General features: G+C 37.8%; 1 protein-coding gene across 3 annotated transcripts in view; it reads right to left on the minus strand.

The window, feature by feature from the left end:
• Positions 1–3,764: 3,764 nt before the first annotated feature.
• Positions 3,765–16,983, minus strand: part of VMP1 (vacuole membrane protein 1) — a 124,602-nt gene continuing 111,383 nt past the window's right edge. For all 3 annotated transcript variants that reach the window (XM_081585070.1, XM_081585068.1, XM_081585069.1), the window contains 2 exons: positions 5,675–5,777; positions 3,765–4,597 (listed from right to left, as the gene is read on the minus strand). In XM_081585070.1, coding sequence (XP_081441196.1) covers positions 4,454–4,597; positions 5,675–5,777 — 247 coding nt within the window. In that variant the 3' untranslated portion in view covers positions 3,765–4,453. The remainder of the gene's footprint in view (positions 4,598–5,674; positions 5,778–16,983) is intronic.

Genomic DNA, 16,983 nt, shown 5'->3' on the forward strand with positions numbered 1-16,983 from the left:
GATCATGCCAGTTAGAGTGGAATGTTACTTGGCTTTCAAAAATGGCCAGTAAAACTCCTGCTTAGGTTGTCTTAACTTTTTGGGAGCATGTTAATAACTATTTATCAATAGAATAAACCAATCTTGTGTTCTCCTTTTTTCTCCTTTTTAGTTGTGTCGTGTGTCCTGTGAGATCCTAGTTCCCACCCAGGGACTGAACCCACACCTCCTGCGGTGGGAGCGTGGAGTCTCAACCGATGGACTGGCAGTGAAGTCCCCCCGTGTGTTCTTCTAACAGGAACGGGGCTTTCGGGTCTATTGGGGAAGACCTGGCGGGTCACCAAATCAGATTTTCCTTTTACTGTTTAAAACCTCTTGACACTTAGCAAATCTCACTGGGTATCATAGATGGAGTGTTACCAATAAAGTTATTAAAAGCTGACCATTCCCTTTTCCTTTATCTACCTTCTAGACTTTTTAGCATTAACTATCTTTATAACAAATTAGAAAATGTCAACATTTAAAGCTGGTAAGGTTAGACCCTGGTGGCTTACATGGTAAAGAATGTGCCTGCAATGCAGGAGACCTGGGTTCAATCCCTGAGTCAGGAAGATCCCCTGGAGAAGGAAATGGCAACCCACTCCGGTATTCCTGCTTGGGGAATTCCATGAATAGAGGAGCCTGGCATGCTACAGTCCACAGGTTCGCAAAGAGTCAGACTTGACTAAGTGACACTTCTTTTTCCAAGGTTAGACAAGACTTTTCAGTTATTCATAGTAAATTTTGTGTATCTGTGCTTTGTACCTTGATTAGACTAGCTGCCCCCTCCCCTTTTGATAGGTAAGAAGTGGATTTACTTAAGAGATGCACATCACAGACAATGCAGTCAGTCTCAAAAGGAGAGAGCCGCCATGGGAGAAACACACTCTAAGCCAAAGTGTGGGCCATCTCAGAAGACAAGAGGCCTGGAGGCCTATTTCTAGATTTGAGAAGGTTTTGGTATTACTAACCGTCATTAGTTCATTAATTTCTGCTTTTCTCTATTAATTTGTATATTAGATTTAGTTAATAAGTTCTTTAGACAGAGCATATTTACTCCCAAACAAGGGAACATATGCAGACAGCATTTAAAATCCTATTTTTGAAGTGAGCAAATGCAGTGTTGTAAAATTCTCATGTGTAGCAAATGCTGTCTTTGATGAATTAAAAAATTGCTAACATACTAACGTTTACAGCTTCTTTACATTTTATCTGATGTAATCCTTAGGGCAACCTGGCTATATATAATTTCTATTTTTATTTATTTTTTAGTTCTACCAGTTTATTGCTACCAACCCATCTCCCTCCACCCTCATGTTACGCGTGCTCAGTCATGTAACCCCATGGACTGCAGCCCACCAGGCTCCTCTGTCCATGGACTTTTCCAGGCAAGAATACTGGAGTGGGTTGCCATTTCCTTCTCCATATAATCTCTATTTTTAAAGATGAAATCAAGGCTGAGTTAAAAACTTTCTCCAGGTCACATTATGTTAGAGGCAGAAATCTACACCATTGTTAACAGACTAAGCACATGGAGGCAAACGGGTTTCAAAACCTATGGAAAGACTTTTTGATGCTAAAAAGATTATGAGTTCTTCACATGTGGGTCAGTCAAAACAGAGTTCACTCCAGTTTATAAGAGGGCAGTTAGTTGTTTTATTTAGCTTCTTGCATAATTTGTACTTACGGGATCGCTTTGAATAACAAGCCTCAAGTTGTCCTCCTAAAGCTACAGACCGCACAGAGCTGGGAACTCAGGCTGAGCTTGTCTATAAGGAGCACACGTTACTCTACAGACCTAATAAACTAGTGCAGTACAGAAATATCACTTCCAGCCTTGTCTTTTTCTCGATTTTTAGAGAACAGATACAGAGGCTATTATCCAAATGAAAATAAAATTCTTTCCTCTAAGCTCTATACTGAGTTATGGTTATACAGAGAATACAGAAAACACTGCATGCTCCTACATGGCGTTGTTTGAAGGGAGGTGCTCCTCAGTACTTGTATATACACCTTAATGTGTTGCCTTGTATTGTCATTGCTTGACATTCACTGAGTTGAGACAGATAAGATGCTGCAGATATTTAAGGCACAGAAGAGACAAACAAAACAGAGATGGAATCAAAAGAATCCCCAGGCCCTTTTTCTTTTATTTGCAGGAACATCAAACCATCCATTTACAAATTTTCTGGTCTCCAATCAGCTGGAATTAACTAGGCATGTCTTTGGGATCGTGTTGTCTGCGTCCGCTTTGGTGGATTAAAGAAAGGAACCAACCAACCGCAGGAACAGAAGGGTAGCACACGGCTCCAGCTGGAATTCAGCAGGATCGCCTGAGCATGCCACACCTGGACACGCAGTGGAGGGAAGGAGGAGAGCTGCTCTTCATTTGTTTTCCGAGCAAATTCATTTGAAAGAGTGAACAAGCCGCCATCACAAGTCAAATGTATTATAATCACTTAGACCTTCAGCCTAAGGAACAAGGCTTTCTAATACTTTACCCCAAAATAAATTTATCAACAAATCCCCAAATCTAGTACAAACAGTACAAATCAGATTTGCTTTCCTCTTTCCTTTCTTCAGACAAACACCAAATAAAATGCAGGTGAAGGCGATGAAAGACAACTGGAAGCTGATTTAGAGACATACATGAACCCTAAAGAATCTAAAAAATTGTAATAGTTAATGTGAGTTTACTTAAAGCATCTGGGTACTGCTTTTCAAGTAAGTAACTATTGCTAGAAAGTTTCTAGGTAGGGGGTAAAAGATGGTTAAGAAGTAACCTTTCCAAAACTCACAAGGCAGGTTGCTTGTCCTTTATTTAGTTTTGACTACAGAGACTATCCCAATTTTGCATAAAATCCTCTTGATACTGATACAGTACTATGGCATAAAAGATTAAAAATGCCACTAGACCTAAGGTCCAATTCTTTTAACCATAAACCATGGTGCTGGGTAATGTCTGAATGGGAACATTTGATATGGATGGTCAGATGAAAGATACCAAAATGTCAGACAGCCCATCGACTGCTGTTGCCATGAGATTCAACAGTCAACATCAGTCTGATAAGCTACCCGACAAGGTGGTACAGCCATGGAGATGTCACGACGGTAGGCAAAACAAGCAGACATTCAGGCAGGATTTGATCAAACAAAACAGGCATTTCTGGCCTGTTGAGATTTAAACTCAATTCTACACTCAACATAGTATCAGTACCAATTTTCCTAAAGAAGAAAAGTGAGACTGTTTATCACCACCCCCCCACCCCGCCCCAAGCAAAATAAAATGACCAAGTTCAACCAGAAACATCTGAAAGGAAAAATCACATAAGAACAAACACGAAAGAAAAGAAAGAAAATTAGGTTATATATAAAAGTAAATTTCTGTCTGCTAAAATCAGAATATGTGCTGGGCTAAAAATTAATAGCTATGAGAAAGCTTGTTTTTCTTTTAAAACAGGTTATTTTTCTCTCCATGTCCTTTGATTTATATACTATCATCTCTCCTGTTTTCACAAACCAGTAAGTTCCCTCCATACATCAGTACCTAAGGTGCTCTTTCAGCAGTGTGTAGCCAGCTGCCCAATTCCAACCCAATCAAAAAATGCCTTGGTGTTGGCCCTTTCATGCAAATAAATGAAGGCTTAAGAGACTGCGGCTGTGGTGGATATGGCAAGGCTGAATTTAGTTGGTAGAAGCTAAAAGGAAGTTAAAAAAAAAAAAAACGCTCAAGAAAATGGACACAATTTTGGAATGATCAAAGATGTATTTATAAAGTTTTTTCATGACTTCATTCTAAATATACAGAATAAAAAATGGTGTCAGCTCATTTGTGAGACACCAACAAGATTTTCCTTATACTGTCTCAAAATTGAAAGATCAGTTTCCCAAGAGGGTGTGCAATGCATCATAAAATGGCCTTTTTTCGAAGGTGGGAGAGGAAGGGTTGGGCAGGATGGCATATTAAATTTTACCATGATAGACATGCAAGACTGTTCTCCAATCTAGTATAATTTATATACACTTTTGATGACTTAGAAAAACAAAGAAGTCATATTTGACAAGCCTAAAAAGCTTGAAATATTTAACATACTTAGGAACTTTTGGGGGGGCGGGGTGGTGTTCGGAATTCTTTAATTGTACCACTTGGGCCTTTGAAAGTAACAAATAGAAGGCCAGTTTCTGTTAACTTTGCTGCTGAACATCACATTCCACCTTAATTAAATACAACTTGGATTGAACTAAGGGTGGATAACCTTACCTTAACAAAGGAAAAGTATGTCAGTGCAAGATGTGGAACAAACTGCTTTCAGGGGGGGAAAAAATTAAAACTGATACAGGTTGGAAAAGGGAATTTTCCTTCCTGATCTGGAGTCCTCCCACTTTAAGGCAGAACCCTTCCATTTTAATTTCTGCAGTTAAAAACTTTTCCTGCTTATTTGGTTTTCTCCTTTGGGTCCAACCGCTGCTGAATTCGTTTGGCGTAACTTTGTGCCATGGAGTTAATGATGGACAGGATGAAGTAACACACCATCACAGCAACCAACTTCTCAAACATCCAGGACAACCAGTTTTCTCCCTGCAGGAAGAAAGGCGAACAACCCACGAGAAAATGCTCCATTAGTTCGGCAGTAAAAAGGGAGTCATCTACCATGTTTTAACTAAAGTAATGAGAACTTGGAGTTTATAACCTAATAAACAACTTAAAAATGAAAAGTCTTATCTCTTCAGCCACCCTGAAATCCACATTCAGGCCCTCCTATCCCCAGTTATTAAGGTTTCGCTTTGTTAAAGTCAATGTTGACTATAGTTTAGAATGGGGTGTGAGGTCATTTCTTGTCTTTCACTACATAAAGTCTTTGATTAAATTCTACTATCTGAAGTTACCATGGGGATACCTGTAGAGAGTAGTGTCAAGATAGTTTTATATATATTCTTGTTCCAGTATTAGGAGCAGCTTTTAAAATATACTATTTGTGGAGTTACGTTTGGTCAACTGAGGGCAGCAAAGGGCCACATAGAAAGTTGTAAGGCCATTAAAAAAAAAAAACCAACCAAACAACAACAACAAAAATAACACTATGCTTCCTTCAAGTCCCCCATTTCAGGTTACTGCTTACTCATCCTCTTCTAGTCATTTCCTTTCTTTGCTACAGAACTGTTTATACAAAAGGCAGGCTCAAAGTTTTTAAGTTCAGTTATGTTAACAGCTTTGGTTTATATATATGTATTTTAAAAAGACTATTTTCCCATCAATGAAAAGAAAAAGAGAGCAAAAATAAAGATATTCAAATGAACTCATTAAATCCAATACTTTGTTATGCTATAAATCTTAACTTTCTAATCCACTTGGAAAGTATACTTGCTACTTATAATAATCATTGAAGATCAAGGTAATAACTCATTCTACATAACATATCCATTATTTTCCATTAGCCCAATGCTTGTTTTAGGGAGAAGTACAAAACAGAAGTTACATTTTTCTGCGTCAGACAAAGACACATTTGCCAGTAGAGAGTACACAGAGCTTCAAACTTCTATTAAGCCTGACAAACCTCACTCCATCTGCCTAAAAACGCCAGTGAGTGCCATCAATGTAACTGCAGCCTGAAACCGTGGGGGTGGGAAAGAGAAGAAAACCAGGGAAAAGTCTCACCTGCGGTGTGCCCATTTCACTTCTGTGGTGCAGCTTCTGCCGCTGGGCCTCCAGGTATTCCTGGAATGGCTTCTGCAGAGATGGACCTATGCCGGGGACAGCACTGGAGGCATGGTGCAACAACCCCAGGAAAAAAGACACGTTTGGGAAGAAAAGCAGGAAAGAACGTTAAAGGAAAATCCACTTACCGCCTTGACTCAAAAAAGCAGAGATTAGACAGAAAGAGGAAAAAACCCAACAACAGTCAGCAGAGCTGGCGAAATCCTGTGAACTCTTCTCAATAGATAAAAATTCATCCTTTCACAACCCCTTACAGGAGACAACTCTCTCCCACCAACATGTTTAAGAGGGAAACAGGAGCTGAGAGTCCCTTCCAGGAGAAGAGTTAGCTCTCAGAGTGAGGCGAGCTCAGCCGATGCTGCAAACTGCTGTGGTACAAAGAGTAAAATGAATGACTTCTGAGAAGTCTCACATTTATCACCACCAGTTCCTGTAAGAACTGGTTTGAACCGATTAATAAGGAAATGACTTATGCTTGTGTCATCTCTGGTTGAAAAAGAAACTGCCCGCCCTCTCACTGACTTGTCCCATCTTCTCAGAGGAGGCGGTCCTTTCTCTATCCAAGTCCTTATTAGGACAATCTGTGCGTCATCCTTATCCAAAAAGAATGCATTAGCAAATTTGGGAGGCACCTCCCACTAGTCAGAAGTCAGTGATTAACAAAGGAACAAAGAAGGGAACTATGAACCTTGAATCACGTCGTGGTTTATGGTGGATGGCTTGCACAGAAACTACACAACATTACTAAACAACTTGTTCTGAGATGACTGGGATAGTGATCTCTGATAAGTTTATGGACTCAGCTCCCTCTCACCTAGAATGTGTGCAGGCAGTGCTGTTAAACCGGTTTGGCAACTGTAGCCACCAGGCTCCCGATTTAGAAATGCTTGCAGGCATTTTAAAAAACGGTAACTTGGGGCGACTTAGAAAATCAAACATCTCTACTTTCTATACCCTTTACTTTCTAAACTGTCATAACAGGACTAAAAGCTAAATGAGCCCAGTCATTTTCCTGGGGCCAGCAAAGGGTATTTTATGTATTTGCAACAGTGCCTAAAGTTCTCCTCTTTAAGGAAGTATTAATGTCACCACCTTTTTTCTAGAACAATTTCAGTTGCTGCTTTCTCTAACAAAAAGCAGGAGTACAGAAGAGAAATTTCTTGCTACTATATTTACCAGAAGGTAACAAATACATACTCCTGGCTGACACTTTTCTTTGATCCTGTTAATGATCAACCAACAAGCCCTTAATAGAGTCCTTATTTTATATCCAAACTGTAATTGGTGCTATGGGGAGAGAAAAAACTGCAAGGAGTGGTCTATGTCCAAGAACTCAAATCATTATTATATGGATTCAAAACGTGCACGCGCGCACACACACACATGAACTCATTTGTGAACAACAGAATTTACAAATCAGTAATAAATTTCTCAATTTTTTGGTACAGAAGACACATTCCAAAGAAACTGAAGGGAGAAAAGAGAGACCAGTGTGGGGTGAAGTTGTTTAAAAAGTTCTTTAAGGAATACTGAAAGATATGTAAAAAGGCCTGAATAGATACATGTAGTAGAGGCAGTGACTTGCATGGATGATTCCAGAAGACCCATAAGACAGACCTCAAACATGGAGAAGTCTCCTTTCCTCTCACAGACTTCTATGTGGCCTCACATGAGTACAGTAAACCAGAAGAGCTGTCTCTGAGCTCTGTTGCTGTTTTTTGGTAACGATTTTTCTACAAAGGAGCAACAACAGTACAAACTTTCTCTTTAAAAGAAAGATTTTCCTTGGGTAGTTCTTTATATAATGCATAAAAGAATGCAAATAGCTCATCCACTTACACTTGAAATAAACCACAGAAATATTTTAAAAATCCAATAAAATAAATGCATAAGAAGACTGGCTTTGAAGATTACAGATTTTTAAGAACTTTCCTTCAGAAATTGATTTTTTTTGGGTTTTTTTTGGCAGGTGAACAGCTTGCAGGATCTTAGTTCCCTGATCAAGGACTGAACCTGGCTCCACTGCAGTGAAAGTGCCAAGTCTTAACCAGAAATTTATTCTTTCACCCTTAATAACAATACCTTGTATCATCATTTTAAACTCCCAAGGGTGGCTAGTTAAGAAAAAAACTTATTTAGAGAGATTGAAATGATTGTAGGCTTATTTGAACAGCTAGGATGTACAAGAAATGACTTGAAAATTCCTTTTTTGATGTCCTCCAAGAGCTGGGTTCCATTATGTGTGTCTTGTTTCTTCAGACTTCTATCTTCAGAACAAAGTTAAGCAAAACTATGGCTTACAGTTCTCCTCATTCTCGGGCTCCAGGGTCAAGTCATTATTTAAAGAGAAAACTAAGAATCAAGACCCAGTGTTAGAAAGGCTGTACTTTGCTGTTGTTGAGGGAAATGAGGAAGGGACTAGCAACAATCATTCTAACTTCTTTCAAAATAACTGAAAAGCATAAGTGATTTGCCACTGTAAGTCCATTAAGGGCTACTCTTTTAGCTGGTAGAGAACACATGTTTAGATGATGTGTAACTTTCAAAGAATTATCCTGGGCTAACAAAGAGGTTAATTTTTCAAGGTGCTATTTATTACATGCTTTAGAGTTTTGGGTAGTGGGATGGGAGATTCAGTTTTTCATAAGAGACTAGAAACACTTGAAAATAGAAAGAAGTTAAAAGTCTTTTATAGCAACATACTGACCAAAACTATTATGAATAAGTGCCACATGATCCGAATAAATCTAAAAAGTTAACATATTTGAAATCTAGGTAATAAATGTTACATAATGAATTATTAGTCAAGTCCTCAAGTTTTTAAATATATGCCTCAAAATCTTAGTTTTATTTTAATTTTTTTTATGTCTATAAACAATGGCTTAGGTCACACATGCCTCAGCTTACCCAAAGCACTCTTATACTAGAGTTTTCTAAATTAACACTAAAGCTCTTTAAGTACTGGACTAGATAAAAACTGAAATTATAGCTTTTACTCTTAACATGCCTTTAAGGAAAACAAGAATGCCATCCCCATGACCTCATCCCTCAAGTTATTTTCAAGCAGCAGAAGTAAGAGCCCATTCTAGGGAAAAAAAAAAAGAAAAGAGTCCATTCTGACATTCAGGATTAATTTAAGGTACATGCATGAAGAAAGGAGGGAGGAATAACTTGCAACACAGTTGAGTGTCTTTTTATAGTTGGCTTAGGAAATAACTTCGGAGAAGGCAATGGTAACCCACTTCAGTACTCTTGCCTGGAAAATCCCAGGGACGGGGGAGCCTGGTGGGCTGCCGTGTATGGGGTTGCACACAGTCGGACACGACGGAAGTGACTTAGCAGCAGCAGCAGGAAATAACTTAAATGCCTTTTCTGAAAGCCATTAAATTCAGAGTACCATGTGCACCTGGCTAAGGACTCTCATCTCAACCCATAGTGGGTGGGTAAGATGCTGCAATTAGGTGCTGATTAAGTTCAAAGTATTAGAGTTATTCAATACTATTTTCCAGTCAGTGGTTGTCTTTAAATATACTTAAACTAGCCTTGTAAACAGCCATTTTCTCTAGGTGACAAAGCCTTAAAGAAAAAAGAAGGGAAAACAAAAGCAAGAATAAAATTAATCTCATCCACTTTTCCTTGCTGTAGACCTTCAGCATGGTGGGTAAAAAAAATGTGTCGATAGTAATACATTGATATTTACTTCTTGACATACAAAAACACTTTTCAGATAATACAATCATAAAGAAACAAATTTCCAACAAATTATTTAAATTGCAATTTTTGAACTTAATAAAGAAAGAAATCTTCAGAAAATGCAAACAAAAGAGGAGGAGAAAAGAAATCCACAGAAGTCTAAACCCACCCAGAGCTCAAAAGCAGTTTCATGGGAACGATATTCTGCATGCTTATATACCTAAGTATATGTTAAAACAGAAACAAGAGAAACTTCTCTGCAAAATTCTGTCAACGGCCCTGACCAATATACAAACAAAATCTATTATTTTTTTCTAGTTTTTAAAGTGTATGTAACTCCGTTTTTGGAATCACTTATCTGATAAGAAATCTGTATCTTAAACTCTCCCCATATCGACTCATTATAAATAAAAGTCTGCACTGTGTTCCCACAAAAAGCCAGAAAAATCTTCCAGAGGAAGCACCACAATCGGCAGAGGCTGCATAGAGTGGGTGATGCGATTACTCCGGTTTTTCACAATGCTTACATTTTTATTTGTTGGTTAGTCATGAGCATATACACCCATTTCAAAAACTCATAGGTCATTGTTATTCGGTTTTCAAGGAACTCCCTTCAAACTGTGTTACTTTCAAACAAACTGGTTCACTAGGTATAAAAAACATACCATTTGATTTACTTTGAATCTCTTTTCCATCACGGACATAGTCATCAAACTAGCACTTACTATTAAAAGACCTGAAATCTTCCTGTTCATGGTTCTTCTTGGATTTTTTCAGCCAGATGTGTTTTGTTTGTTTTACTATAATTATTATTAAGTGCCACCATAAAACTGGGGCACAGTGCTTAATAACACAGGAGTAACATAAACTTTTAAAAAATCGATTTGTCTCTACACAGTGCCTATGTGAAGGTTAAGCAGTTGAAATGCTTATAAGAATTAAACAGGTATTAATAAAGTAAAGTTCTAATATAGGCTCTGCTTTCTTAACCACTTTTTTTGAAGACCTTAGCATTGATGTGATTGTGTATGTCATATCATTGGCTTTCCAATATACTGGAAACTGTCTGACATGGATTCCAAGTAAGGCTAAAGGGCAATAAATCTTTGTTGTTCTTAGAAAAAAAAAAGTTTTTAAATTTTTTAAAATTAAAAACCATTTCTTTAAACCTTTATTTCACTATTTGTGCAGTACTTTGAGGCTGATTTATTTAACATTCCTCTGATGATTAATTAGAACATCTAAATAACATTCTCAGGGTGTGATTAGTTAAACCACTGAAAGCTTATGAATGTGAGAAAATGTTTTTAGAAGATACAGCTCAGGGTGGTATTAAAAGAAAGGGAAAAGAAGAGTTTAATCAAGTCTACTGCTGCTACAATTCAGAGAGTATAATAGTCTTTTGAAATAGCTTGTTTTTTGATAGCACCAAAAGCAGCTTTTAAAGGCAGAGAAGCCTAGACCAATGGTCTATGAACATTTTTGATATATGGATATTATTCATGCAAAGAGTAAAAGGTATAAATACAAATTTAAATGGATAAAATATAGATGAAACATTAAACAATTTAAAATTGTTATTTTAAATGCCTCATTATGATGACTTTCATGCTATCTTTAGCAAATATTTCTGATTATTGGGGCATAGAAAAAACAATAATTACAGCATGCCTCCTGTAAGCCCCTTTTGTACTGAGAACTCCTACTCTTATCCTGGTCTTCCCTGGTGGCTCAGCGGTGAAGAATCCATCTGCTGATACAGGAGACGCACGCTCGATCCCTAGGTCAGGAAGATCCCCTGGAGGAGAATAATAGCAACTCACTCCAGTATTCTTGCCTGGGAAATCCCAGACAGAGGAGCCTGGTGGGCTACAGTCCGTGGGGTTGCAAAGAGTAAAACACAACTTAGCAACTAAACAACAACACTCCTACCCTGTACTTGTAGTACCTAATTTGTGATCTTCTGATGTAGGGATTGAGGGAGTGCCAATGAGACTGATGGTAAGCTATACCCTCCACGGATGTGCAGCCATAATTACATCTATTTGTATAACCATAAGAATGCTATTTACATTACAAAAATACACAAAAAAAGGAAATGACAAAAGATGAAAATAAATATAAATAAAAGTTCTATTCTAGTCCCACTCCAATGGTGGAGACCACTGGTTTAGACTGGGGAACTAAACTGCAAGGGGTACAAATACTATATATATACATATACAAATATATATATAAAAAACTATACCTGTTCCCAAAATATCTTAAGGTTTAGTTAGCAGATCAACTCAATGTAAAATTGTTAGGTAACATATTAGAGAAAAAATGAAAGCTATTTCTACAAAGATCCAGACTAAGGGTCTCTTTTTTGCTTGTCCTTCCATGATTTATAGTGGCTCTTATAGACCACTGTAAAGAGGGCTTTTAAGAACCTGGATAGCCAGACCTCAAGAAACTGAGATTTGTGCCCACAGTTAAACTTGAATATTAGAGTTTTTAGAATTTTCTTGATTGAGTGAGGATCACTGTATGTAAATCAATAAATCAAATTTATCCTCTGACTCCAGAGAATTCCTCTATCAGTTGAGATTTGGCCTGGGAGCTGAGGAGTCCTAAACAGACTCTTCTAGACTGAACCTACAGACTCTTCTGCTAAAGAGATTAAATTTTATAATTAAGGTACTGTGCTGTGCTTAGTCACTCAGTGGTGTCCAACTCTTTGCAGCCCCCTAGACTGTAGCCCATCAGGCTCCTCTGTCCATGGGGATTCTCCAGGCAATAATACTGGAGTGGGTTGCCATGCCCTCCTCCAGGGGATCTTCCCAACCCAGAATTGAACCCAGGTCTCCTGCTTTGCAGGTGGATTCTTTACTGTCTGAACCACCAGGAAAGCCCAATTAAGGTACTAGTAGGATATATTTTCAGGGATGAAATAAAAGCCCATCTGTACCCCACTTCCATTACATGCTGATCTGTCTTCTGAACAAAAGAGGCAAAGACAGTAAAGCAGAAGTTCAGTGACAAGGTGGACTAGCAAGTCCCTTTCTTGATAACAGTCTTATAAATAATTCTTTGTTTTCAGAAATGTGCACATTTTAGTCAAACGAAGTAGAATTGAACACCACTCCTCCATAACCATCCCCCTTCACCCCCGCCCCCGCTGGGCAGTGAGACCAGGATCTAAACAGGCTTAACGGTTAGTATTTTAATGAGTTGTCATTTCCTGTCTGATAAAGATTCTCACAGTATTTAACCACCAGTTTCCCTGGGGCCCGACCAGTACTAGAACTCTATTCATTGTGACTCAGAATGGATCTCAGACTCCTAGCCTGATTCAACAATGATAGATCGCCCTACAAATGAAAAAAAGAAACACCAAAAAAAAAACACCCAACACCAAAAACTCTGTCTTTCTTCCTAACGTAGACTGCTCAGGAGATGAAGCAGGCAAGGCAGAGGAGAGGTAGTTCATCAAACAATCTTTCTGAAGAAGCCAAAAGCCATCATGTTAACATTCATTAATATTTATAGCCTTCTAGTCCTCAGAGATTAGAGAAAGAAAAAGAGAAACAAATTGATCTCTAATTAACCCATTAACCCAGGAATATGACAAGTAAATGAACTGGTGTCAGCTGCAAATCAACTTATATTTATCTAACCTAGTAAAACTGAGATCCAGTAATCCTAGGTGACTGAAATGAAAGTGTTAAAATCTGGGGCTTTCTCATATACACAAGTTTGAGTTGATAGTCTCTGGCACCATCTAAAATTCGTTGTGATTCAACCTCAGGATTTGGGATTAAAACATCTTGAGTTTCATTCACAGCTGTGCCCCTTTCAAATCATTAAAACCTCTTTTGTACTCAAGTTAGCCTATTGTGTGGTGAGAAGAATTATAAACACATGACACCATCAGTTTCTTAGCTGCTGTGTAGAAGGAAGACCACTGCTTTATCCAGAAACATCAGGTGTATGGTTTCTACTGCCTCACAGCATATTTCTATCACCAGCGTCTTTCAAAAAAAGTAATTGGCAATTGCACTTGCTTTTGAACATTTGGAATTGTTTTATGTGAGAATCAGAATGAAAGTAATACCTCCTTACAATTAGCAGCTACTCTTTGAAATACATTATCATTAAAGGGAAGCTTTTGAAAACAAACCTCATTTCAGAATGTAGACTTGAGCAACAGAAGCCAAACAGGCATTTATGTTAATGAATGAGGCCAGCGCTAAAGAAGTGGTCTATGAGAACCAAGTAAAGTGATTGGCTGCCAAACAAAACCCTGTTAAAAATCAACTGATTTTAGTTACAGAAAATGACAGACTGATGGTAGCTTTATATGGTGACAAATTCATCTGTGGCTGGCTGAATGACCCACTGAGTTCTAAGAAAGAAAAGAAATCAGTAACAGGGACCCACAGATCCAAAGGTCAAGAATAAAGAATAGTTTGTGGAATTTTAAACTTAAGGTAAAATAGCATGGAACCTCACTGGCCTTTACATCATGATGGTAAATAGATTAAAAAAAAAGTGACAATATTGACAGGAATTTAATCTCATCAAGAAAAATCTAGTTACTCCAACCATTAGGCAGAAAATCACTAAATGCAGTAGGTAACCTCAAAAAGAAAAGCCAGGATCTCTGACCTCAATGAACTTCATCCAGAAGGGTGATTAGAGGAAGAAGGGGGGAAAAATGCATTTAAACCTACAGTACAAACCCCAGTAGGTTTCTCAAAATAACACCAGTAGTACCAAGTTTCAGCAGTGCCAGATTGATACAAGGAGACTGGACAGAAAGAATTCATGCTGACTTCTTGTCACATGAGGCAGCCTTTTGAAACCAGCTCTCGTGTCCAAATCTCCAACTTCAAGCAGATTTCCTCACTGCCTTTTACAGAGCTATCTCAATGTCCCTCTTCTCTACCTCAAAAGATTTGGAAATCTTCATTCCAGCCTTGAAGGAAGAAGTGGTTAAGGAAGGATAAATCACTCCACTCAGGCTTTTGATCCTATCTCCTCCTTACATTTCTTACTATTTAACATGAATTTGAATACGTTTCAATTTCCCATGAAGCCAGTGATAATACCCTATAGATTTTATTATGCATTTTCATAAAAATATGTAAAGCATCTGGCACAGAGTTCTTACTAAATGCTAATATCCAACCCATGTCCTTTTTTTTTCATTTGTATTTTCCATCTCTAGCTTTTTACTAGAGTATTTCCCTCAACCTAAAATATATAGAGGTCTCCCCTAATAATGAATAAATGAATTCAATTAGTCAACAAATATTTATAGAACACTTAAAAATGTGTCAGGTGTGACCTTGGCTGACTTTTTCTTTACCCACAGTGTAGTCTGATATAATTGGGTTTCAGTTTTCCTCATTCTACTGAAATGCTCTAATTATGGTTAATATTAACTTCCTAATACAATGTCCATTTCTCACTTTACAGTCTAACTCCAGAGATCTTGCTTTCACTATCCTGCCTCCCTGTATCTATAACAAAAATACAAAGAAGTTAACAGTCAAAAGAGAAGATAAACTACAGGAAGAGGACATGAAGAGGAAGGAGCTTTCTACTTGAAGTACAGAAGATTATATTAAAGTCAGCATGTACAACTGAGTCTCAGCAGCTGGGGTCTTAAAAATCTCTGTATCCTCTTCCAGTTAATACAATTATTTGTGTTCCACACTTCCATAACTTTTTCTTATTATTTTACAATGATCAAAAAAAGTCAGAGAGAATTGAGTATGCAAACCATTATATTTTAAAATGAAAGGACATATTTTTTCTCTGTAGAAGAAAAAGTCCAGGCCAACACAGCTCATTCTGACCACCTGTCACAGAGTGAGGCACAAGAAACAACATTAAGATTCAAACACTTAATTACTCTGGTTAAAATGATCTCTCTTGCCACAGGCAAGTCTGACTCGGAGGTCAAACGTCAAGTTAACTCAGAAATAGGAGACAGCAGAGCATGGAACATTCTGTATCTGGTAAAAAGTCCCTGCTCCAGTCAACCCCATCCCCCGAGTTCAATGACTGAATTATGGAAACTTTCTTGTGTGGTGAAACTGGGGACTTTGTCTTCCAATAAGAGCCTGGCAACCGAACAATGAGCCAATGATCTGCATATGGTTTGTTACGAGTCACATGCTTGATGTTATTTTCTGGGAATTCTCATCCTCTATTTCGTGAGACTACCAGAACATGTCATCTTAATCATGATTTTAAAGTTAGACTTTGGTCATGCTCTTTAAGAAATAGGTCCAGGTCTCTCTCATTGGAGAAAATCTAAAATTAAATAGAAATTAAGTTTAAAATCTTAATTAAACAAAAAAAAGACTGTAACAAATGTAATGCCTTTGAAGCTCCAAAGTTCCCTGGTTTTTTGGCTCTGACTTACTTCAACTTAGGATACAACAGAGTGAAAAAAAAATCCATTACATGCATAATATTTCTTCAGAAACTTTTTCTGTCCTCTTGACAAAAATATCATAAACCAAAAGGCTTTTTCAAGGCTATAACTTTTTTCTAACCTTTCAGAATATGCTACTGACATTATATCTGTTCAGATTTTCATATATAACTAGATAAACCCTTTGATTTAGGAGTAGATAACAGGGATATCGTTCCCTAAGCCTACTGATACTAATGGTTACTTTCCAGAACTGTGCAAGAAATAAATCTACAAATTATTATTTATGGTCAAGGGAGAGGAATTATTTACCCTTAAAATTACAATAAATTTTTGGAGGTAGGGCTTATATTCTCTCTGGGACCTTAGGACTGTCATACCCTGACATACTATACTAAAAATACCACCAGTCAAGGGATACTTATTATGTAGCTGGGCCATTTCATAGTTACATTAAGACTGGAAGCCATTTGGGGAAGGGATATTTCTTTCAGCCATCAGTAGAGCATTCAAAACTGTATAAAACTGATAAGAAATCTCACCACCAGAGATGTAACGGTCAACTCTAAATGATTATTTCCTTGCCACCTGGGGAGGGGAGTCGCTTGACATGGCAGACCACAGGTCCACCTGCCTAGACAAAACTTGACCCCAGGCAAAACTAACTTATCAAAACTAAGAGTTATCTTGCTTATGTCCAATCTCTTTTTTATCCACCTTCTCCTGCTTCCGTGTCATCCCTTTAATCATACTCTAGGCTCTACTACTTGCTCACCTATCTTGCACTGAAAAATGCTCACAGAAGCATTTCTCAAATGCTTTTGTTCAAATCAGCAAAAAAAAAAAAAAAAAAAGGAAACATTCCAAATGTCTATCAATGGGAGAGTGGATGAATAATTAATTACCTAATGGGATAATATATAATGGTCAAAATGAACAATTTCTTTCTTTTATCCAGGTACAAAGTTTATTACCAGAGACGTAGCACGACACGTGGGAAAGCACACAGAGAAACTGTTTAATTAGAAGCAGGGCAGAGACACATACCCTGGGAGCGAGGGGGCGGGCGGCCCCTTAGTGAGGAGGAACCCAAAATGAACGACTTCAGCAGCACACAATAACATTA

Source organism: Giraffa tippelskirchi, chromosome 3, assembly GCF_054371585.1.
Source record: "Giraffa tippelskirchi isolate mGirTip1 chromosome 3, T2T-mGirTip1v1.2.pri, whole genome shotgun sequence".
Classification (NCBI taxonomy): Eukaryota; Metazoa; Chordata; class Mammalia; order Artiodactyla; family Giraffidae; genus Giraffa; species Giraffa tippelskirchi.